General features: G+C 46.5%; 1 protein-coding gene across 4 annotated transcripts in view; it reads right to left on the reverse strand.

The window, feature by feature from the left end:
• The window catches only part of Myo5b (myosin VB), a 323115-nt gene that overhangs the window by 79736 nt on the left and 217643 nt on the right, over positions 1–25736 (reverse strand). For all 4 annotated transcript variants that reach the window (XM_047526328.1, XM_047526329.1, XM_047526330.1 and 1 more), the window contains exons 15-17: positions 14069–14224; positions 13112–13209; positions 6650–6736 (exon numbers count right to left, since the gene is read on the reverse strand). In XM_047526328.1, coding sequence (XP_047382284.1) covers positions 6650–6736; positions 13112–13209; positions 14069–14224 — 341 coding nt within the window. The remainder of the gene's footprint in view (positions 1–6649; positions 6737–13111; positions 13210–14068; positions 14225–25736) is intronic.

Raw genomic sequence — 25736 nt, forward strand, 5'->3', positions numbered from 1 at the left:
AAAACAAAAAAAGTAGAAGAGATAGCTCACAGAATGGGAAAAGAAATTTGGAAGTCCTATGTCTGATATGGAATTCATATCCAAAATGCAGAAAGAACTCCTACAATTCAACAATAAGCAAAAATGGACAAAGGATTTGCAATACATTTCTCCAAAGACAGTATACGAATGACCAGTAAGCATGTGATAAAATATGTATCCTTAACTTATTTCACATCTGTTAGGATGTCTACCTACAGTCAAAGGATAGCTAGCAAGTGTTGGTAAAAATGTGTAGAAATGAGAACCCCTACTCACTGCTGTTAAGAATGTAAAATGGCACACCTGATGTGGAAAACATGACAGCTCCTTAAAAGTATGAGCAGAGATACTGTACAACCCAGCACTTCCACTTACAGGTATATACCCAAGAAAAATAGAAATACATGTCCACAGACACATACCCAAAGTTCTTAGCAGTATTGTTCATACAGTTCAAAAAGTGGAAACAACCTCAATGTCCATGAACTAATGAAAGGATAAAATGTGATCTTTCCATATAATGAAATGGTACTCAGCAAAACCAAAGAATCCAGTGCTGATGCACACTACAACCCAGACAAACCTTGGAAAGTCCCAAGTGAAAGGAGCTAGACCCCAGGCACTAATCATATGACTGCATTCACAGGAAATATCCAAAAAAGGCTGGTGCTTGCCAGGGTCTGGGAGGAGGGGGAGGTGAGCAGCAACGGCTAACAGGGTAATGAAAATATGAGATAGTGGTGATGGTCGTACAAAGCTGACGATAATGAAAATCACTGAATCACTGACTTTAAGGGACGAATTTTATCATGTATGAATTATACCTCGACAGAAAGTCAATGGAATGAAAAAGATAAGGTGAGTGACTTTTATCAAGGAACACATAATCATAAGATCTTTCATCATTACTTCAGCACTCACCATCACAAAGGGTTCCAAGTGCAAGGTTGCAGGATACTCTCTCTTCAGCTCACACCACCATAAATACCTGGCATCTGCCTCTCCCTCCACCCCAATGTCCTCCAAGAGCACAGACCCAGCTCTGAAGCTCACTAAGCTTTGCTGCATAGAGGGAAACACAAGCTGGCAAGTTGGCAATCTTCAGGAAGCGCCACTGTTTTCATGAAGATGGGAAAATGAACTGAAGTTGACACACAGCTTGGTTTTGGCTCTTTGTTTTTTATACCAGGAATCCCCCACACTTATTTTGGTTCAGCAGTCTTTGTCTCACAGTTGCTCCAGTCACAAAGCTGTGTGAGCTGTGGAAAAGGGAGACAGGCCTCTGTCCAGGCTGGAGAGCCAGGGTTGCGCAGGAGCCCGGAAGGCGAGCTTCTCTCCAGGACGGGGCAGTTGTCGCTGAGCTTTTTGCACATTACAGTGGACATCATTCTTAGTCACTGCACAGCATTTCAAAATGAATGACACGTTTTCATTTTAAGCCAGACACCCAGAGAGCCATAATTCTTAGGGAGGATAAAAATAGACAGGTGGCCTTAAGTCAGAGGGGAACAGGCTGCCACAGACAGCTGCTGCCAGCTGGCAATGCTATGGCCATTCCCTCTGGCTTGGTGGACCTTAGTCACTTTGGATTTAATTTTGGAGCAGAGGTAAGCATTCTCCTCCCAAGGATCAGTAGGTGGGATGTAGCCACTATGCCTGAAAAGCTTTGGACACTGGCAACAGCCCTGTGGAAGGCTCACCCCATCTCTGTCACCCCAGACTACTCACTCACTTCCCCTTTGCCATTTTCCTCCCTTTGGCTACATGCACAAGAGCAATGTAGGAAGATGGCATCAACACTAATTCCCCTAATCAAAGAAACCCACTGAAGCATCTCTGGGAAGCAGCTCTGCAAAATCGCGAGTTACTTGACAAGCTAACCCAAGTGAAGTCACTTTGCTGTGCTGAGTTTTCAGGAGTGGGGAGGTGGATCCTTTTTGTAGACAACTCCAACTCCCCATCAGCCCAGGTTCCACTCACATTCTTCAGGTCCCATGAAGATCTTCCAAATTAAGATGCCCAATTACATTGGTTTATTTCCTTCCACAACTGAGACCTTGCTGGGCATGAGGCATTGATAAAACCTTGCTTGCTTTATCCCCCAAATTTACAGCAGACACCCCAGCCTCCTCAATGAAGCAGTACTATTCACTTTTTTTTTTCTTCATCATCAGTGAGGTCACCCTCAAATGGTAACCATGGCTAGCAAGCACGGAAGATCAAGCAAAGGGGCCGAGTCAACATTCCCAGCATGGGAGCTTGATCCCTCAAGCTCCAATCCCCACCACCTCTCATCTTCCAAATAAATGCCATTCTAGGTGCTGTGGCCTGGTAGTGATCAAGAGGATGAAAGGAGGATCTAGATTAGATAAGTATGCAACATTCAATTCCACCTCAGGACTAACCAAAGGGCCATAAAAGCACGGTGCCACTTTCCAAAACTGAACATTTCTGATGGCAGTTCAGGGAGGAAACCCTCTCCTGTACCCTTGAGCAAAATATGCTAAGGTGGAACACGTAAGGGCGTATCCTAGATCTGAGCCCATCCACTCACATCACAGCATCAGGTAACATCTTCTGTGATACCAGAAATACACTTTTACTTCCTTGCACTTCCCATAATACCTGTAATTACAGAAACAAAGGTATAGATGCACTTGTAATTACCTGCGGGAAGAAGTCTGAAATAATTAGGACAGCTGGAGAAGATGTCCTACTGCCACCCTATAAGAGGCCAGTGAGTTATGGGCATCCCATCCCTGCTGGCAAATCTGAATGCAACCAGGTGGAACAAACAGTAGAAGTCACCTTTCACGTGGGTCCAAGGACTCGGAGGGGACGTTCTTAGCTGCCGAAGAGAGGCGCCTGGATGAGGCGAAGAGCACGTGCACCATGCTGCAAATGGGACTGAGCAGTTGCAGAGAGGCACCGCACGGGCAGGGAAGTCCTCTTAAACTTGCTGTCCGTCCCCGGATGCTCCCGCTGCCTTCCCACTGATCCCCACCCTTCCTGCTCTTCCAGGCCCAGCTCCAGCCACAGCTCCTCCCACACCTGATGCCCGATTGTGATGTTCTCTGCTTCAAGCCTGTGTCACTTCTAGCTGTTGCTCCTGGTGGGCAGGGGCCAACGCAGGGCTGGAGGCAGGCAGGAGAAAGATTCTACATAAAGCTCAACCCAGACCCCAGAAGGAAAGCCCCTTCCACTCTCCTATCTCTACAGACCGGTTCACACGGTGACAGCAAACCCAGCAAGAGTGCAGATGGCACCTGCTGTCACTCTGATTTCACACAATGAGGCTGTGAGGAAGCTCAGCCGATGAATCAGAGTTGGCACAGATGTGCACAGACCTCTGCCTGAGTGAAGCCTAACTTCTCCCTGATGTCCAAGGAGCTCCCTAGAGTCACTTGTCCAACTATCAAACCATCTGTTAGAATTCTTGGTGAAACAGGTGGCTCCTTTTATACTGAGGAGGTTCCCCCAGGTTCCACCTGCCTTAGACTACCTCATTGTCACAGGCTTCCCTTGTGTTTTCTCCATGGCTCTGCAAAACCCCGATGTGCCTGCCTCCCACTTTATAAGCCCCATTAAACCAGTGGTAGTTATACACAAGGACAAACTTCTTGGGGTTCTCTGCTCGCCTTCAGGCCTCCACACTCAAAGCACAGGTATGGCTGTTTCTTGTACTATGACCCTACACAGATTAGCACAGGATACCTTAGCTCTAGTTATTCAAAGATTTTGGTGCTGGTGACTGAACCCAGGGCTTTGCACATGCTAAGCACATGCTCCAACCACTGAGCTAAACCCTCAGTCTCTTTATATAACTTTTAAACTTATCTTCCTAGTTGGAAAGTCCTGGAAATTTCAGCATGCTGTTTTTGAGGTGGCTACACACATTGGGATTTAAAAAAAAAAAAAAAAGTAGAAATTTCTGGTAAATACATGTTCTACCCAGATACCTATGCTCAAAGGCAGGAAGATTCTTGCTCATATCTTGGATGATATGATAAGTACTTTATTAAACATTAAAGTGCCTGTTACCATGCTGAGGACTTTGATATATTATCTCATTCCCCACAACCTATGAGGTAAAGATACTCGAAGACAAAGAAACCAGGCTCAGAGAAATTAACTTGCCCAAAGTCACCCAGACAAGAAGCCTGGAGCCAACACCTGGACCCCAGCCTGGCTCCAAAGCACAGGGTTCAGCTCCAGGCCGTTTCAGCTCTTGCCCATGCTGCAGTTCCACACTCTGGACCCCTCACACAAGCCGGAGAGAACAGGAATCCAGACCCAAGCCAGGCCTCAGGTCTGGAACAGGCTCAGGGGGAGGGTCTCTCAGGACCCCAACCCACCCCTTCCTCCTCCCACGAGCCTTTTTGGAGGGCAACACTTCATTGACTTGAGCAGTGAGATACTCAGCAATGACAACACAGCATGGCACGGAGGGGCTCCTTCTCTGGGCCCCACTGTGAGAACACACTTTAGATCATGATGCACCTCACTTACGACACAGACACATGCCACAATGTCCTTTCTGCCACAAACCACTTTTCAACCCAAGTTATTTCATTAAAAACAGTATATTGGTCATAATCCATTAAAATGATTTCCTGACCCAGTAAGGGTTTGCAACACATGATTATGAGAAACACTGGGCTCAAGACAGTGAACTGAAGAGACCTTTTTGGTAGGCAAGACCTGTCTCAGAAACCAGCAGATAAAAGATCCGGGAGCAAGAGCAGTGCCAGCTGCCCACGGGCACGGTTTGAAACAGGGTTTGGCAGTCACCCAAGATCCTCTCCTAGTTCAGCTGAAGGATAGGTTGGACCTGAACCCTGTGCTCACAATAGGTACCAGAAGGCAGTGCAACTGGGGTCTTCAGTGGCCTGAACTCAGACCTGAACCACGGCCCTGGGCTCCAGTCACTCAATTCAAAGGTCGATGCCAGATACTGCAGGGCAGAGTGGGAAAGGAAGCCAGAGAGCAACTGGGTTTCCATAGTTCCCTCTGACAGGAATGCCAAGCCTCCATCCAGGAAGCCCCAGCCTCCCCCTTCCTTAGCAATAGGGGGTTGGCTACTTGGGTTCAGACCTGAGGGTCAAAAAGTAAGAGGGGCCCCAGAGTGTCCCCGGCTTTTCCTAAGCAGTGAAAGATGTAGCTAAAATAAACAAACAACAGCCTTCAATCTTGCTCCAGAGGACCACCGCGCAGGGTTTTCAAAAGCAGACAGAAGCAGGCACCTTTACCACATCCCTCGTGCCCATTTCTGACTTCTGCTTCCTCACAGAAGGGACTTCCTAGGACAGAGGGTCCTTGTGGGTAGCTCCGCAGGCTGGGTCACTGGACTGCTCAGTCCCAATTAGTGGTACATGTTTGGCTTAGAGGACACTGGCACAGTCTATCTCATGAGATCAAGAGGGGTTGCCACCCACCCGTCCACAGACACTTCAGACAGGTGTCCAGGGGAAATCGACAATTTTGTTATGGCTTCCTGAGACTCTGGAGTGGCTCAGTGGCTTATCCACAGTGCAGGTCAACCCTAAGAGGTTTTTTTTTTTTTTAACTTGAAGAAATTCTATTTTCTACCATAGATTTGATTCCCTTTTAAAAGTTAAAGGGCTTGACAGTGGTGGACAGACAAGCTAAATGTGACATATGCATACAAGAGATTATTCAGCCTTAAAAAGAAAGACATTTGGTCCCATACAACATGCGCAAACCTTGAGGACATTAGGCCCTGTGAAATACGACTGTCACAAAGAGGACAAATACCTTAAAACCCCCTCTACCTGAGGCACCCAGAATTGTCAAATTAAGAGACAAAGGAGAAAAGTGGTTGCTAGGGCTGAAGGGAGGGAATGAGGGGTGCTATGTTTGACATGGGTCGTCTCCCAAGAGCTCAGGTACCACAAGTGTGATTCCTGGAGTGGTGGTTTTGGGAGGCAGTGGAACCTTTAGGAGGTGGGACCTACTAGAAAGTCCTGAGGTCAGTTGGTGCTATTTTCAAAAGGGACCAGGAGAACTCAGTTGCTCTCTGGCTTCCTATTTGGTGATGTTCTCTCCCAATCTTGGCCTTTTAACCTCTGAAACTGAGCTAAACAAACCTTTTCCTTATGAATGTAGCCTGCCTCAGGTATTTTGTTATGGTAACAACAACAACAAAAAAGTACTAAAACAAGGAGTAACTGAGTGCATAGTTTCAATTTTGCAAGATGAGAGTTCTAGAGATGGTGATGTCTGTACAACAATGCAAATGTGCCCATGTCATTAAACGTCAACTTAAAAACGGTCAAGATGATAAATGTATTTTACCAAATAAAATGAAAAAGATACAGGGGCTATAGTAGGCATCAAGGAAAGGAGGGATTCCTTTTCAAATTCCATCTAGCTCATCACTCAGACCAATGTCAATTTGAAATTTGAAAAGTTGCGCCCAAATATCTTACTGGTGATTCCTGTGCTTTTCAGGCCCAAATGAAATTCTTAATTGCTGTCAGCATCCCAGCTTGGGCCCTCCACTTTTTTACCACCTGTTTCCAGATAATAGCACATGAGACCCCACAGGGCAGCACTCTCTGGCTTCTCTACAGCATCCCCATCGGCACATGGCTAGTGGGCACATTACCTGGATGGGTAGCCAGCTGCACTGATGCGAATGGTCTCCAGCACGCCACAGGCTCTGAGCTGCTGCACGGCTCTCTTTGGGTCAAAGCTGCCAAGAACAAGGTAAGCAATGAGTGTTCAGGCTGGCAAATAACAGAACAGGGAGGTTGAGGCAGGAGGATCACAAGTTGAAAGCCAGCCTCAGCAAAAGGCGCTAAGCAACTCAGGGAAACCCTGTCTCTAAACAAAATACTAAATAGGGCTGGGGATATGGCTCAGTGGTCCAGTGTCCCCGAGTTCAACCCCCCGGAATCAACAACAGAGGCAAAGTGCACCCTCTTCCATAACACGTGAGGAACCTGCTTTACTGAGTTACAGATGGCCGTGCACATGGTCGACGTAAAGCACAGGCTGAAAGGCACCAATTGGCAGGTGGATGAACCATCTTGGCACCTTCAGTTCCGTGCATGAGACTTTTGCACACACTCTTATTCACACCAGGGCGATTCTGCCTCCTTGCCTACCTCAATTCTGCCCACTCCCTCTTCCGAGTTTGCTCTATTTCCAGCCACACGGTCAAGTATCTTACATCAATGTCTGCACCATGTACACTTGGCACTAATCCTTACTTGATCCACGGGGTTTAAAAAAATGAATTTCAAGCTGGATGGACCTGCGTTTCACTCATGATATGGCCACTTCCCAGCTGCAGGTGTAATCTGGGCAAGTAAGCATCTCTTTGGGCCTCAGCACCCTCTACAAAATAGATAACAATAGTACCCACTTTCCAGGGTTAGTATGAGGACTCAATGTAATAGCCCATGAAAGCAAATAGAGCACGCCTGGCACGAGATAAGGGCACATATTGTTGGCTAGGATGGGTCATGGCAGCTGCTCAGTTAAGAATCATATAGATAGCGGGGCACAGTGGCGCATGTCTGTAATCCCAGCAGCGCAGGAGGCTGAGGCAGAAGGATCATGAGTTCAAAGCCAGCAATAGCGAGGCACTAAGTGACTCATTGAGACCCTATCTCTAAATAAAATACAAAGGGCTGGGGATGTGGCTCAGCAGTCAAGTGCTCCTGAGTTCAAAGCCCAGTACCTGCCCTACCAACCCCTCAAAAACAAAGAATCATATAGTTTTCCTGACTCTAGAGACATGGGCACTGTCTTCAACCACTCCCAAGCTCTAGGATGCTAAGCCTAGAAAACCCAGCATCTACTCTCTCTCTCTCTCACACACATGCTAAGCGTATGTGTGGGAACAGATACTATCAGACCTTGCTGGGCTTTCTGAGGGCACACGCCGTTGTAGAGAAGGAGAGCCCTAAGGGCAATCTGTTGGAGAACTGGTGAAAGTGCTGTAAGAAACCTGAGGGAAAGACATCAGATTGGGTGAGTGATCAGGCAGTTTCTAAGAATTAAGCTGGTCTAGCTTCAGCTACTACTTATAATTTGCTAAGTGTATGGTTCTGCTCCATGAGAAGCAATGAGGAACCAAAGCTTCCTTTCCTTCTGGCCACTTGTAGCTCAAGTGAAGTTGAGGATCAGGTTTTTGCCCTCCTCTCAAAGTGGAAGGGCAGGAGCAAGGACCCATCAGGCTCACAGTCATGGTCCTGGGAGGTAACAGTGGCTTTGGCAGAATCCTTGGCCAGGCCACCAGGCAGCCTGCTTGTCAGCCCTGGGACTTACAATGGCTCAGTGGGCAATCCTCTGCCACGTCATCACCTGCCACTCCTCCTGACAACCTAGGTATTCCTTTTCAATCAGCTGCATCCAGATTCCAAAACTCCACAGACAGAGCTGCTGCCCTCAGAGTCCACCCCTTCACAAGATTCCATGTATGTCCTCTTATCACTCTAGCTGCTCAATCCCTAGCCCATGCCTCTCTTATGCCAAGTGCCACATGGGCCTGGCACACAGAAGTCCATCAACACAGTGTGACAGATGGTGCCCCGAGCTTGCCTGGGCTCAGTAGGTTTCCAAGTGACTCATGACTGCAAGATGCCACAGGACCCAAAGGTGCACTGCAGTTTGTGACGGCCCTGGGTCTCAGGTCCAGAAGCATCTGCACCTACTTCTGCTTCCTCACTCTTTCCCCTGACCTGCCTCCCCCAAATACCCAGCTCCATCCTGTCTTCCTGATCTCTCCAGTCCCAAATGATGCTAAGCTCCAGGTTGCTCTGACACTTCATGTAAGGCACACCTGAGTGCTCAGTTTTATAGTCCTGAGCTGTATAATCTCTTCAGATGATTTAACTTCATTTTTTAAACTGGAACCAAAGCCCCAAGGGTCTCATAGGACCAGAGGAAACACACGCACTGAGCATCTCATCATGTGCCTACCCTTTCCCAATGCCACACTGTGTGGTTTTTTCTGAGTCCTCCACGGGATGCAGCAGTTTTGGGATGTCTTGTAAGGAGCTCCTCAGGATACAAAGACTGCTGGGGACCTCAAGTGATCACCTGTGATCTTTGGGCTCTGCTGTCCACAGGCTCTGCCCCTCTCACCTTTAAGGTGAGCAGTTGGGTCCTGGGTTATAAGGTGGTGATGCCTGAGCTTTGGAAAGATGCTCTGTGGCCTGCAGGGAACCCTCTCCAGGGTTCTACACCCAAACATAGCAACCATGTCTTCCTGACCACCATCTTCCCTCCACCTGTCACGAACAGGGCTGAAGAGCTCACTGCACATGGTAGACACAGCATGCCCAGGGACATCTGTGACCCAGGTGCTCTATGGGTTCAGCTGAGGTCCCTACTCTCTTCAGGGTCTACTGCCATTCCCTCAGCAGAAAATAAGCAGTTGCTTTCTGGAAACTCACGCCTTCCTTAACCACTATTCCTCTTCCCAGCCACACAGCCCCTCCTGCTCTGCTACACTCCTGCAGCATGCCTTGTGACAACTGGGTATCCCAGTTCTGGACTAACTACCAGGCAGTAACTTGCTGAGTGTAAACCCCATCCTAAGCAGCATGAAGGAAGGTGAGAATGGGTGGGGGGGTCAGTCTTCTCTTCAAGTCCCACACAGCACACCTAAAGCTGCACCCCAGGAGGCATTCAGCAAAGTCACTCACCCCTTATTCCTGCTCTTCCTTCTGAATGGCAACCCTGTCCCTTACCCTGCTCTGGGGAAAGAGCGCAGCTACAAGAGAACGCGGCCTGACCTCGGTTCTACCACTAAGGGCTGGTGTCATTGCATGAGGCCTGGTCCCTTCGTAACTGATTTTCCTCATTCGCAGGCACTGAGGACATCTGTAATTCATGGCTTGATGTTACAATCAAGTGATGTAAAAAAGAGGGACTTTTAAGAGAAAAGGAAAAAGATGACACCAAGACAACGTTGCCATCCCCTTTCCCTGTTCACGCTCCTGAGGGAAGGTGAGAAACCAGCCAGCCTTCTTCTAACTCCAACCTGACCTCTCCAAGAGTAAAGAAAACACCCTGTCAAGTCCATCTGCCTCCCTGCAGTCAGTGCGAGGTGAGCAGGAATGGAAAACCAGCCCTTCTACCATGAAGGTGCGGAGGACCCTGGGGAGGACAATCAACACCCAACTCCGGACTGACGAGTCACCTGGTCAAGCTGCTGAGATCCAGGTTTACACTCCCCGTGGAGTGTGGGAACAGAGGAGCACCAGCTGCTGGATACAAAATGAGACTCCCACGGTGTCAGAACTAGCTGTGTCTCTGCCGTCACAGGCCATTCAATCGATTCTGCACCTCCCCACTCTCTCGCTCAGCTCACAGCCCTGCCCTGAGACCCCGAGAGCAGCAGGCAGACCTGCAGGAAAGCCAGGCAGCTCTTCCAGCAAGTGGCCCCAGACTGACACTTGTCCTTGGCTACCTCTTCCCTGGACACTGCACTGCTCTCTTGCCTCACTGTCCCTGTCGTGCTCTCAGAGCTGCTGACAACCACTTCAGTGACAATGCCAGTGATTGGGGTGGGCAATTCCTTAAGCATGGGGGATACACCCATGTCATTCTGTCTGGCCGAGCCTAGCCCCTAGTGACTAGGAGGTACAATGTGAGTAAAAGCATGGGTAAAAATACTGTTATAGGAACTGTTATCAAAGCATTTAGTGTGGGACAGTGGTTCTTGATGGGGGATATTCTGTCCACCCAAGAGAACACTTGGCAATTTTTTAAAAAAATTTTAATTGTCACAAGAGTGGGGATGCTTCTGGCATCTGGTGCAGAGGACCGTGAGGCTTCTAAACATCTGACAATGTGTAGGATAGGCCCCTCCCCACCAAAAATCACCTGACCCAAATGTCAACACTGAAGCTGAGAAACTCATTTCCTTCTAGAATTATGTCAACAATGCATTTAATCACATAAATATCTATACATTTCTCAAATGATCCCCAATCATCTTCTTGGATGATTTCATCAGGGTATCTTAAAATCACAATTAACAGATAAAGCAACAAGACAGAATGAGACTAATTTGTGATTAGTCAAATAACCACTGGTGGGCCTGGGCTAGAAGTCAGGATTTCTGAGTTGACTTACTGTTCTTCCCTTTCTACTGGGAGATTCTGGTCCTGAAAGCAAAGGTGAAATATGGTGTATTAGGACTAGAAAGTGCTTTCAAAGTCCTTGGGTCCTTCTCTCACTTGGGAACTGCAGAGTTCCTGCCCAGTTCCAGGCTCTGGGGAAAGAACTGCCCAAGTTCACAGCTGGCTGGGGTAGGACAGGTACTGAGCCTGACTCTCCTCCCCTGGGACTTCGGGCTGCTCTGCAATTCACACATTATGCGAGTTTTCCACACACATGGTTCTTCCATCAACCTCTTCTGGAGACAGCCGTGCAGGGGGATTCCTAAGCACATCTCAGAACTTTGGAGCCAGAGAGAAGACTGAGCAGACACTTCAAAAAAAGGTTAACTGATATGGACTCTGATTCTCTTCCACTACTAAATCCATAGAGTGAAAGTCCAGCTTTAAGTGCTGGGAAGAGAAGGCAGTCTGTATATTTGGTCTGTGAGTTACCAAAAGAAATTAGGAACAAAAATGAAATCATGGAACAGACAACAATATGTATTTAAAAAGTTTAAAAGTATACCTTCCCTGGCCAGAAGGAGTGGCACATATGGGGCCCAGAGTATGGGAAGAAGAGATGCTGAGGAGAGGAGAGGCCATTTCAAGAGCCTGGGGCAGCACTCCAGGCTAGAGGCACGGGGCTCTGAGGCTCACAGTCCTAAACTAAGGTTCACTTCTCAGCTTCCACATGAGAGAAAACATGAGATACTTGTCTTTCTGGCCAGGAAGCAGGGGATGGGGTGGATAAAGGGTGAATGGATTTGATCAGCATGTGCTGTATACATATATTGAAATATCACGCCAAACCCATTAATATGTACAATTGATACATGTGAAAAAAATTTTTTAAATGAAGAGGATCTCGAACAAGGTAAAGGGAAGAAGAGACAAATGTGTTATGTTTTCTTGTATACCCCAGGGGATCTTGACAATGACCAGACACTGTGGGTAAAGGAGAAAGAATCAAGGGTTACACTGTCCAACATGGTAGCCACTAGTGGGTATGCAAAATGAATTAAAATCAAAATGAATTCAGTTCTTCAACCACACTGGCCATGTTTCAAGCACCTATAGCTACATATGACTAGTGGCTGCCACACGAGTTGTGGATTGCAGAACATGTCCATCCTCATGGAAGGTTTTACCGGACAGCACCTAAACAAAGGGTCACAGCTTCTAGTGTGGGAGATTGGGTGTGGTGGGTGAGTAAGGCAGATATGCCATTTACTAGAAGAGACCACAGGAAGCAAAGGATGAAGAGCCTGGTCCCAGACATGCCGAAAGTGAGCTGGACCATGAAGCTCTAGTAAGCAATGCAGAAGTATTAACAAGGCCTTTGGCAGCAACAAAAGATGGACAAAGAACCACTGTTCCATGAACCTGGGTGAGGTCAGTCATGAGAGTGTGGACCACACTACAAGACAGTCTCGAGGTGGAGGCAAAGGCCGTGGAGTGAGGGGAATGCCAGCAAGGGTGGGTAACTTGGAAGCGTAGCAGCGGAGGGAGGTGAGAAGCAGGACCACCTGCATGTCCATCACTCCACCTGCCATCCGATGGCTGGTTTCCCCAATGCCAGAAAAGCCTTTCCTGCCCTCCTTCTCCCCTCCGAAATTTAACTTGCCAGGGAAGAGAAGGCTTCCATGTTTGCTGATAAACTGCTACAAGGGTCTTGACTTGACTCAGTTGTGTGCATCCCTCAGCACCAAGGCACGCTCCTGGGGATGAGGAACTGCATCAGCTCACCCTCCCGAATTCAGGAGTGCACACAGGTGGAACCCTGTCAACGTCTCCCAGCCTGTGTTCCGCACAGAACCCACCCAGGAAGTGTCTTGTCTGACGATTCACCGTGCTGAAGGCCATGGAGCCCTGCCAGGCTGAGCCCACCCTGTTCACCTGAGCCTCCAAGGTGCGGTGAGGGAGGCTGGCCAAGCCTAGCAGGCACTTACTGGAAGGGGAGCTTCTCGTCGTTGGGCTTGATGCAGCGAACATAATGCGGGGTGGTAGCATTCAGGGTCTCCATGAGCAGATGCAAGGAGGTGCGGAACTGCAGAGGCAAGAGCCAGTGCTTAGTTGTGTATTTTCAACATTTTGTTGGATGAATGATAAAGAAGAACTCATATAGGTGGTGGTGGTCATTGTTACTATCATTAACCCCAGAGAATGGGGAGGAAATTTGGAGACCTGGGGGATTACAGTGACACTCCTATCCTGCAGTGACCAAAATGGAGTCCTTCCCATAATAGGTCCCACAAATGAAATTGGAAGAGAACACCCTCTAGCGCACCCAACCCCCAGTGTCAGGGATCAAGTGAGATGGAAGGCAGGTGAACATTAAGGGAAATGAGTCTCAGCGATGGGTACTGGAGGCTTGCTTTTCTTGAACCCAGGACACTGCAGACTCAGGCTGCAGAGCAGTCTGGAAATCACTGTGTTTGCACAAGATGTTTGGAATTGACAACCCACAGGAACAAAAGCCAATGGCAGTTGCCAGGGCCTTTTCTCTGGAGACACAGCAGTCATGATACCCAAAGAGACACTGGAGCAGGAGCAGCTGTTCTTGCCTCTGATCCCCGGCCTTATTTAACCCTCCTCTCCATCATGCAGAGTCAGACTTTCTCACTTCTCCACAAGCTACCTGCAGCCATTCAGTGTGGCCTGACCTCTGGCCTCTGCATTGATTGGGGCCGTCATAGTCCCCATCCCTGGCTCTTCTGCTAGTCCTCTCTAGTACAGGTTCTGGAGTTTCCTCTTCAAAGGACACAGTTCAAGCTGGGTGACCAGGGCTGCTAATGCTGAGACCACTGTGGCCTCCCTGAGCTTGTAGCTGCCCTTCATCTACAGAGAGGCCAGCCCTGGCACAGGAGCCATGGAGCTCAACTTCTGGTCACAGGCCTGGGGCTGACCTGGTGGCCCACGGATTTCTTGTGTTCCTTGTTGGAGGCCTTCATGGGGGGTCTGGCAGAGCGAATGTTGATCTTCGATGATGATCCCTTCCCCGATGCGGCGGTGGCATGAATGGGGTCCTTGTCATCATGAAACAAGTCAGCCACTAGTGGGAACTAGAAAAATCACAAGAAAAACAAACCTAGATCTCTTGTACTTTATGTTACTTCAGTATAATATACTGAAATAGCTAATATACGGTTGTGTGAAATGAAAACATGTCCACATAAAACCTTCTACACCAATGTTCACAGCAGCATTAAGCATATGATCTACCAACTGGAAATGCCTTGAAGGGCCACCGCCAGATACGTGGAGAAAATGTAGTATCATACAGCGGAATATGGTTCAACAATACAAAGGACCGACCTCTCACAAGCTACAAGGCAGGCGAGGTTTGAGAACATTATGCCAAGTTAAAACCAGACACAAAAGGACAGTATGATTCCATTTAGGGGGAACATCCAGGGAATGGGAAAAGGGTGAGTGCTGATGGGTATAGGGTTTCACTTTGGAGTAACAAAAACGATCTTGTATTTAAAGTGCCTACGTTGAGGTTGCCTATGTTCAGAAACATAAAAACCACTGAATCGTATACTTTAAAAGGCGAGTTTTGTGGTTTCTGAGCATCTCAAATTCTTGAAAGTTTGGTAAAAACCTTCACCTACAAGCACAGGCAGAACTTCATCTCCTGCTGGTGTAGGAGGTGCAGCTATACTCTTCAGGACTACATTTAAAAGCCATTTTTCCACACTTCTTACCTGATCTTGTTTTTTTGCTTCCCCGAGTTTGTTTTTTTTTTTTTTTTTTAATCATCATCAGTTAAAGGGGATCAAGACTATGGCTGTTCTATGAGGTTATGAAGGCTCAGTTATGTGACCTCGTTCCATGTTAATGCCTCTGTAGAGCAAGATGCAGATGGAGGCCTTGGACAAGGAGCTGGAGGCAGAGCCATGGCCACCAGGACACAGGCTGATGAAACAGTTTTGCCATCAGCCCCTGGGGAAGATGCTGAGCTAGAACAACGTACTGCGAAGCCTCCAACGTACGCCTACCAATGCAGAGGGAAGGGCACCAAGATGATTTCCTTTGCCAACCTTGCCACTTCTGACCTCAACCAAAGAGGATAAAGCCTAGAGCCTCAGAGTCAGCTCCTTCTAACCCACTCTGAACCCTCTTTCAACCCCACTTAAACGCATGGCTCCCTATTTCCTACCGTGTCTTATGCCCTTTATCTAGCATCCAAAGGCTCCACAATCTGATCCCATTCATCCCTGCTCAGAAGGTACTTTGTGAAGACATCAAGCTGGTCTCCTTGCTGGCCCATAAAACCCTGAGCTCCTTATTCCTGCCTGTCCATGTTTGCTCACAGTGTTCTCACCTGAAACACCCCACCCCTTCCTCCTCTCTGCTTATCCTGAGGCCTATCTCTCCAGGGTCAACTCTGTATCCCGTGACCTTTTCCAAGAGCACTCCATCCCTGTCTGTACCCCCACAGGCTCAGTGTGTACTACCCAGGGCCACCTGAGGTCACTGCTGGATCCCAAGCCCTGAGCTTGCAGAGCCCATGACCTCCTCTCCTTTCCCTCTGAGTGGGACTAGGGCAGAGAGTGCTGAATGAGGCAATCCATGTAAACATAGGAATGGTCCCCATATAAGCACTCAAATGTTGTCTAGTTTCATTTTTATTAGATTATATATATGAAAAATCTGTCTAAACTATAAAATACAGATGCTTGAAGATAAATTTTTTTATCTGAAAAGGAAACAGCAGCATAGAATTTCAGATCTGAAACAACCATAAAAATCAACTTTCACCTGCATGTGCCAAGTGAGGAAATAGGAATTTGGGGAGAAGAAACCTGCCAGAACCCTGCTGTGACCTCTGCACCCTCCAGCAAAAACCACAGTGACCAGCATTGGCTCCCCAAATGCTGCTAGTCAATAGCCGAGCCCAGGCTGGAACCCTGCTGCCTAGGGACCTACATCAGAACTTGCTTCGATACACACAGGTACCCTTGTACCTGCATTATCATTTATGCCAGCAATATCAAGGGAACAGAAATATAAAAGTCTAAGACCCACTCTGGGTCTTTGAAGTACTTGTATTATAATCAAATACATAAGAGGGCACTCCATGAAATAATCCTCCAGTTGATAAGATCCCCTAAAATTCACAGTAGGAGACTCAGGCTAAAGGAAACTGGTACCCAGGGTGCAACACCATCTTCATGTAGGTTTCAGGTCCTAACCAGTAGAGATGGTGGCTTACGCTCTCATCATGTTCTGCCTTAATTTTCTACACCTTTAACAACTCACTCCCAGTTCAACTGAGTAATCCCAAGACACCTACAGGACATTTGTAAATAAGGCATCATGACAATTATTTGGGAAGCCAAACCATTATCTAAGTATAGCTCAAAAACTCACAGAATGGTGGCACACACTGCAATACTTCACATCTGAATTTCATGTGTATTCGGAGTCCTAGAAGACTACCGGAATTAGGTGACCTGTAAGGGTTTTCACATTACAATTTATGGTAGGTCCTGGCTCATCCCTCACCCAACCATAGTCAGACATACCTGACAGTACAGTCATGTCACATGGGCCTTTGATACCTCAACATGAGCATGTTACAGCGTCCAGCGTCCAACAGCAAATGGTGGTGATGCTACAGATATTCTCAAAACCTGGATGTGAGAAGAGGTGACTTTGCTCACCTACAGGGAGGCTCTGTAACCTCATTAGGTAGTTACACTTGGACAACAAGACCCTATGACCTGGGGTATAAAACAGGTGATGACCATTCCATCCCTTTAGGGTTTCCTGCAGTTCGAACTTAGGCCAGGCACAGGACCAGTGGCAATGACTTGAGACACATCTACTGAGAAGCTGGGAGGTGCACACATAGACACTGGTTCCTCAAGCACCCATCAGCATGATGCCCACTGGCATTCTTTGCATAATAAAGTAACTTGTATGTGTCCCATAGGTCAGTTAATTTTTACTAAGCAGTAAGTTCAGTCCTGTGCAGAAATGCTCAGCAATCAGAGGGTTAGCATCATGTACCACCCACATGTACAAGATTATGAGGTTAATGCTCAGAAAGAGCACCCAGTACTGGTTCTGGTAAAAGGGTTGTTACCTACATCGAGTAATTTAAAATGAAAGGTACAAGAAAACTAGTTCTTCCTACCTTGCTTTTATGTATTACAAGTTTACTTTTCAGGAGTTCAATTTTTAGAATCAAGAATAATTACACACAAGTCAGTATTCTGTTTTACACAGCCTAATACTTCAGCAGGTGGGTCATGAAGCCATCAGATGTGTGTATCGTGCACCTGCGTGGGCAAATGGGCTGGAATCTGTGTGTGTTGGCTTTTCCTTTGCACTGTTCGTTTCTCATAGTAACACCACCACAAGCAGACTTCCGTCTTTTTTTTTTTTTTTTTTTGGGTAAAGCACAAAGGTTTGCAAAAAATCAAGGTTGTGGTTCTGTAGTTCCCCTGTCCCGAGTTTTAAGTTCATTTAAAAAAGCATCAACCAATTAGGGCTGGGATATGACTCAGTGGTAAGCATGCACAAGGATATGGGTTCAATCCCCAGCACCACAATTAATCCATGCATACAGAGAGGCACCAACCAATGACCCTAAGGCCAAGAGCCACCTCTGGTGAACAGTTCCAGTCCATTCACACTGCTGGTTATTCTGTGGTTGCAATAGGTTGGTGATAACATGATTGAAAGTAGAAAATGCGACTGTCTTACTGAGCAAAGTGCACCCCAAGTCCCTGCACAGGGCTGGAAAGAAAAATCCTATTCACAACGTGCAGAACCAAAAGGTTTCTATGGAAGGCAATAGACTCCAGGCCCTGACAGGGATACTGAAGATATTGTCAGGTAGGTGCCTTGGCCACTCCAATGACATTATAGATATCTGCAAGTTTTACCTGCTAAAAGGTGATAATTCTGTTCCTATTGACAGCATCTTTGCAATGCATCGTCTCCCTGCTCTATTCTTCATGCATGTGTTTCAAAGTCATAAATATTCTGTGTTTAGAGGGGAGGGGAAGGGAAGGAACTGGGGATGTGGCTCAGCAGAACGCTTGCCTAGTATACATTAGGTCTCGTATGCATTTGATCCCCAGCACCAGAAGGGGGGAAAAAGAAAGCCTGAATAATAAGACAAAGGAAACTGGTAGGCTGTCAGAAAATCATACAAGTCATACCAATGATTTTTTAAATATCTGACTAAAATTCATATGCCAACATCATAATAATGGAACTTTAAGTACTCAACTCTACATGCTATTACAGAAAAGAAAGTGAGTATTAGGTCACTGCATCAAGAAGTCAGATCGACTATTCAGTTCTGCCACCTCTTCATCAATACTTACATCAACACAACAAAAGTTGTGAGGGCTGGCAACTCCCCAAAATGAATAAAATAGCCTCTGACACACCGTGGAGGGTATGGCTTACACAGCTGTGACCCGTGACAAACCCGTTCACCTGAGTTGGTTTTGATCCGCTCATGTGTAAGAATGAAGGAACTGAACCTGATGATTCCTCCAAGACATTAATCATCTCCACAAAATGACAAGATGTCCTAAAGAAAACGAACACCTAACAAAGATAAACCAATCACAGTGGTGTGGAGGAAATCAGGATTGTCTTAGGAAGGGATGTTTGAGCTAGTGGGATATGTGAGGGGTAGGAAAGTCTGCATGCATGGGGTACAGCACATTTAGGGGACTAACATGAAGCTAGCACAGCGATAAGGCACACAGTGAGAGTGAAGGAGGAGGGACCAGCTCACAGACCCTGGGTAAAGATTTTCATTTTTTAAAAAATTTTGATTCATTGTACACAAATGGGGTACAACTATTGTTTCTCTGGTTGTACACCACGTGGAGTCCCACCATTTGTGTAATCATACATGTACATAAGATTTCCATTTTTAATCTTAGGAGTAATATAGAGCCATTATATTTACTCGTTTCTTAGTAACAGGTGCTAGTATGTATGTGGTGTTCAAAATGTGCCAGGTCTGTATGAACTCCTTCCATCTTCCAACCATGTGGTGTGCCACTGCATACATTTTACAGATAAGAAAACAGTCTTAGGGCCTAAGATTAAAAAATGAGAGGAAAAGCCAGAATTTAAACCCAGATGGCCCAGCTCTAGGGCCCAAGTAACAACACACCAACGTGAGCAGAAGCGGCCAGGATCTTGTGAGAAAGATCACTGGTGCAGCATAGCAAAGAGGCAGAAGTCTGCTGCCCAGTAAGCGCTGCCCCCAGTGCCCAGGGAAGTCTAGAGAGTCAGGCAGGGCACGAACCAGTGGGCATCTCAGTAGTGCAACACAGAAGGGGCACTGGCCTAGCGTCAGGAGACCAGTGTAATTAGCTGTGTAACTGTGGTAAGCCCCTTTGCCTAACTTCACCTCTTCGAACGGCCTGTGTAAAAATGAGGAAACTGAGCCTGATCATTCTAGATCATTTCCGACCTGGACTTTCAGTTTCCTCACACTTTATTTTCTCCCTGCTATTGTCTCTTCCTCTAAACACAGTTTTGTTCCAAGTCTCTTTCCTGCTGTGACCCCTCCCTGTTCATCTCCCTTTGGCTGTGCCACTGATCACCCCGGATGAGGCGTCCACAGAGACACTGCCTCCACGTCACCCCTCCTCAGACCTGCCTCAGCAGATGTTCTCTGTCTCCTCTTCACATCTGAAATGGATCTTGCTTGCCAAGTCCAGCAGGTAAAGTGCTGGACTCTCATTCCTCAGGTGACCAGTCCTCTCTGAAGACCCAATGGCCCACACCTCCTTTCTGAGCAGCCCAGCCCCACTTCCTCCATTTCCAGCAACTTCCACTGACCCAACTTCCTGCACTTCCCTCCACTGCACCGCTGTTTACCAGATCAGCATCCCTACCACTCATTTCTCTCAAACACACATTCCCTGGACCAGCGCCTTCAAGCCAGTGGCTTCCATTACACTCTAAATCCTGCCCCTCCAGTCTGGTTTGCTTTTTTGTTACAAGGGATTGAATCCAGGGGTGCTTGCCACCGGGGAACATTTATTTCTGAGATAGTCTCTTCCTAAATTGCTCAAGGCCTAAGTAACTGAGGCCGGCTCTGAACTTGCAAGTCTCCTGCCTCAGTGTCCTGAACCACTGGGACTACAGCTGGGCCACCATACCAGGTCCCAATCTGGATCTTACCATTATCATGATCTATCTTTCCAACTCTGCTCAGTTCCTTCTTCTGTGTGTTCCAGTGGAAACTCAAATTCAACATGGCACAAACTACCCTCACAGGCTGCCTTCTGGAATTTAAGTTGGGGATCTGCTGTTAACCCCCACCCCCTCCCGTCTCAACTAAGTACCAGGCCCTGAGTGTCAGCAGTCCTCCCTGCACGGGTCAGAGCCGCCTGCCCTAGCTTAGCACCACTGAGCTTTCCCCGGGGGCCAGGAGTCACACCCACCTCCAGACATTCTCCCAGCAGCCAGAGTTTGCTCTGAATGCAAACCTTAACCAGAAGCCCCCGCTTTACAACTTGTCTTTACCATCTATGGCAGAAAGCCACCACAGCATGGGTTAACTCAGAATATGAGAACAGAAGGGACTGGAGAGGAGGACAAGACATCAGCCAGGGGTCTCCCAGGACTGGTACCAGAGAACCCAAGCACATGTGAGGAAGGGTGGAGTGGGGGAGCACAACTTCCACAGGGAAATGACTGGGGGCTAGTGGCATGTTCACATCACACTTTAAAGACATCCTGTGGTTCACTTTGTCATGCAAACAGCAAACACTGGCTAATTTATCTAATCCACACTCTGAAATGATTTCCAAGATGTTTGTAGCAGGAGTTGAAATTATCAATCTGCATAATTAAAATGTGTAAAGAGTCTAACTTACACAAGTCATTACCAGTAGCTTATTGTACCAAAAAACTCTGAAGTCTTAAGGTCAGGAACATGTACCAAAACTGCATGAGGAACTTTGAAATCAGACTTGCCAATAAAAGTATCTTAAAATTTCAGATTCTTTTGCTTCCGAGAAACATCTTTGCTTTTTTAATTTACACATTAAACAAGGGATGTATAACTGAAGAACGGAATTTGACAGCTGTCTAAGGCAGATTGTAACCTAAGCTGGTGCTGTGCTATAACTGGGTATCAACACGACCAATCTGAGTCTGGAAATTTTGAGTTCTATTTTAAATATTTTTTAAATTGTTGGTTCTGCTATTGAAACTGCATTTGGAAGAAGAAAGCAAGTCTGGAAACATTAACTCTAGAGAGGAGGTGTAGGCTACGTATTCTATTCAGGATTTGTTATGTAGACTCAGTGACCAAAGGGGGCGTCTAGGTTGACCAGGGGACTGAAAGACTAGGTACCTTGCACAATCCTGGGCTGCAGGTGATAGCCAGAGACTCAGGACAAAAGCCTGATTACCTACCCCACTCACCCATCCACAAAGAGGGCTGGGGCAGAGGGATTTCTTCCTCCAGGCGTGTCCCAACTATAAACAAACCTGAGCTCAACATTCAAAGTAGCTGCTTGACAAAAGATTCGTATGAAACACAAAACAAAAACCCACACTGCTGGATGAGGAGAAAATTTCTCCAACTGACTCCAGTTAGGCTGTCAAGGGTTACTAAAAAACCTGTGTGGAAGCCAGCTGACCAGGAGCTGAAGTCCTTCAATTCATCGAGTAATGGGTGCACCTGGCCTTTCTGAAGCCATTCCCCTCTAACTGGAAAACAGTCACAACGATAGACAACCACTTCTCTAGTTGTGTTTGTCACGTATGTGAAACACGTCCACAGGTACTGGCTTTGGAATTCTCTAACACTGAAATCTATACAGAGATTTTAAAAACCTGAGCAAATCTGAGAAGGGTTAAGAGAAGCACAAAGCACTTACTAAAGACCATTTGACAGTTTAAGAAAGCATCAATTACGGTGCTATGTGTAACTATTACCTTGGAAATCACACCAATTCACTTGCGTTTATGAGATTTCCTTTGTAACAAACACATGAAGCTAAAATAAGACTAGAAAAAAGGTTTGATGGTAGTATCTTCCCTAGAATCTTATATTTAAAAACTATGGCTGTAGACTTAAAAAAAAATAGGTTTTCAGTCCATTCTTTTACATGGTTAAATGCAATCCTTCCTGGAGCATTAACATTTAGATAAGGAACACTATGTTTAAATGGGTTTTAACCTGGATTTTGGTTTATCTGTTCTAGGAATGGAACCCAGGGCCTAATGCATGCTAGGCAAACATTCTAATGCTGAACCACATCCTCAGTTCCTAAAGTGGCTTTGAGGGAAAGACTGGGCACTTCACTTTTTGGAAGAAATAACATGTGCTCTCCCTCCAGGGAAAGAGGATGGCAACACTGTTTCATCACCTGGAAGTTCTCTTACATAGTGGCCTCATCATTCTGCCTATTGCTAGCTTTTCAAATAGAAGCACATATACAAGCAGCACTCCAAGTACCTTTAAGAATAAGCATTTGATAAGTTGACTATCTCAAGCCGATATGATTTTTTAAATTAAAAACAAAAACACAGTTAAAAAGGCAAACATTGCTCCAAGTGGTACGGACATAACCTCCAAGAACATGTTAGTGTGGAAAGCAACAGACGTGCACATGCCTCCCCTTGAGCACTGAGGTCAAGCCATATGGGGCAGAAAGGAGGTGGGGAAGGGACACTTGGGGCTGGCCTGAGCTACTCCACCTGGTTCCTGGACCTCAGGGATTGTCATGGCTCAGGGTAGGTCACTTTGCGCCAAGAATGTCTCTAGACTATACAGGTCTTGAGACCCCTCCAAGCATGGAGCAGAGAAGTGATGTCAGAACTGCCTGCTCAGCTCACACTGGCACAAACACCTGACCCACTGCACATTGTCTTCAAAGAAAAAGTACTTCCCTTTTGAGGCTTTCTCTCCCCCTCCCACACAGGTTAATGAAATATTCCTTTTTATAATAAGCAAAAATGGGGGGAGACACTGCCATCCTTTATAGTATTTAAAACAAATGCATCTGTTAATAACTTGAAATCAAGTTTTAAAGAGACATTTCTTTACTTAAGACTATTTATAGCTCTGATAGCTGAGAAAGCTATTAGCTACATTATAACCTCTTCGGCAGTGTAAGTGGCTTTCCTAATTACACTCTCATTAACACCAGTTTATTTCTCTGCTCTTGGTGGAAGTTCCTGAAACATCCCTGGGGCTCCCAAGCAGGTGGGAGTCTTCTATCTCACACTGCTTAATTATTCACGACAAGTTGGTGATTTCCTACCAGGGATGCAACACAAAGGGAAAAGGCCAGGAGCCTCCTATAAAATTAAAAAAAAAAAAAAGCACTTTAAGTACAACTATGAATGTGCACAGGACTTGAGACTTAGCTGTGCTTACGGAGAAGAAAACCAATAAACACAAAACCAGAAATAACCTGAATGTTCTTTTTCTTGTGGGGGAGGGGCATAAGGGGTTGAACTCGGGGGTACTCTATCACTGAGCCACATTCCCAAACTTAGTTTGTATTTTATTTAGAGACAGGGTCTCAAGGAGTTGCTTAGCATCTCGCTTTTGCTGAGGCTGGCTTTGAACTTGCCATCCTCCTGCCTCAGCCTCCTGAGCCGCTGAAATTGTAGGAGTGCACCACTGTGCCTGGCTGGGTGTTACATTTGAAATCAGTGACATAGGGCATCTTTCTAGGTCTTTATTCTTCTCTAACGTGCAATTAGAAATGTGTCTTGGAGGACTGCTGTGAACATTAGTGTGAAACTTCAAAGAAAATGCAGAGTCTCAGTAAACCAGGATTTGTAAAAAGACTAAAATGACAGAGGCTGCCAGACTTGCCCATCTGTCCAAACAACTGAAAGCACATGTAGAATCCCTCTCTGGTTTGCAGCCCACCTGTGGGCTGGTTTATGGTGACCTAGTGTTAGACTTTGCCTTCTGTCCTTGGGGACATCAGACATGGGTTGGAAGGGTTCTGGCAGCCCAGAGCCCTGCCTGGCTGACTGAATGCTGTGGGTCACCATCACTGGATCTCAGGGGGCTGCAGGGAGGCAAAAGGGCACTGGATCTTTAGCAGTATAAGCTGGTGAGGGGAAAGTTAGAGCTGTGGCAAGTGGGTTGGGAAGAGGGTAACTCCAAGAAGAATTCACAGACCTACTGTGCCCTCCACAGCAAAGCCATATCTATAGACTTTTGGTGTGTACGCTCTTTGAACTGTGAGTTCCACTTCTAAAGTTTTATCCAATAGACATAATTGTGCAAGTAAGCAAAGATACACATAAAGGGCATTCGCTACCATAGTTTTTGAAATAGCAGATGACCAGTAATTGTTTACAAACAGGAAAAGTAGATGTGCACTCACGTGGAAAGATGGCCAAGATATAACAGTAAGTGAAAAAATAAGAAAATTTATAGTTATTATTTGTCTTAAAGATATACCAACATGCTCACACATGCAGAATAGGAATTCATCAGATGTGTCAAGGAGTGGGAAGGGGAGCTTCTATCTATTCACATACTGTTTGAATTTTTATGAGTATTTCATTTCTAATCAACATCCAGTGTCCCCAATCTAAAATGATGCCTCTGTACAGCAAAGAGCCAATATTGCAGTCCGTGCTCTCCTTACAAAGCCCTCTATAAGGTCAAGCCTGCAGGTATTTGGGAACTTGGACTTCACATTCCTGGTAACACTGGCTCACTTCACCTGTACTGGTTGCACTAACATTTTGGTTTATGCTGAATACTTGTTTTCCTCCTGGCGATCTAGAATTTTGGGTGCCCACATGATTGATCTCAAATGAAAATCCCGGACACCTAGACTTGAGCAACATTCCTGGTAAGGTTTCACAAGTGTTGGCACACTTGCTTCTCTGGGGAATTCGGCACGTCTTGCGTGACTCCAACCAGACGACTCTTGGGACTCTGGGCCTGGTCTCACTCCATGCAGTTGTCCTTTTACTGTCACGGCTCACATTCCATCAAGTACAATCGCATGCCAGGTTCTCTGAGTCCTAGTGGCCAACTACTAAACCTGAGGTGGGGGTCCAGCAGACCCCTTTCCCACAGCACTTCCTTTTTGGCCTTCCGAGGTGATCATATCACGACAGTATCTTTTAGACTTCTGTAGGTGGTAACTGTGTCTTTTCACTAGACTAAGATCCATGAGGCTGACTACACTTGGTTACCACAAAATATCACAAATAGTCATCAGGCAGTCAAATAAAAGGGATAGAGCTCAGTTACTAATAAAAGGTGAGCTTGCTGGGGAGAGTTACCAGCACTGCTTATTTTTAGGTTCTGGAATTGCTGAGAACCACTCAAAACCAGTAACAGTGGTGGTATTAGAAACAAACCAAGCATCAAAGCTCTTTCCCCCACCCCTCATTCCTGCTCCTCCTTGAAAGGAGAAACTCACACCAGGACAGTAGGGGTCCCAGGACTTAGGGCCACTGTCAGACTTACAGGAAGTCACAGGTCTCTTGGCATTCTAGGCCACATGAGATGGGAAGATTCTCCAGGGCTCACACCATTTGCTTCTCCTCTCTCTGTGGCCCGAGGCTCCTCTCTTACCCTGT

This window comes from Sciurus carolinensis, chromosome 15 (assembly GCF_902686445.1).
Source record: "Sciurus carolinensis chromosome 15, mSciCar1.2, whole genome shotgun sequence".
Lineage (NCBI taxonomy): Eukaryota > Metazoa > Chordata > Mammalia > Rodentia > Sciuridae > Sciurus > Sciurus carolinensis.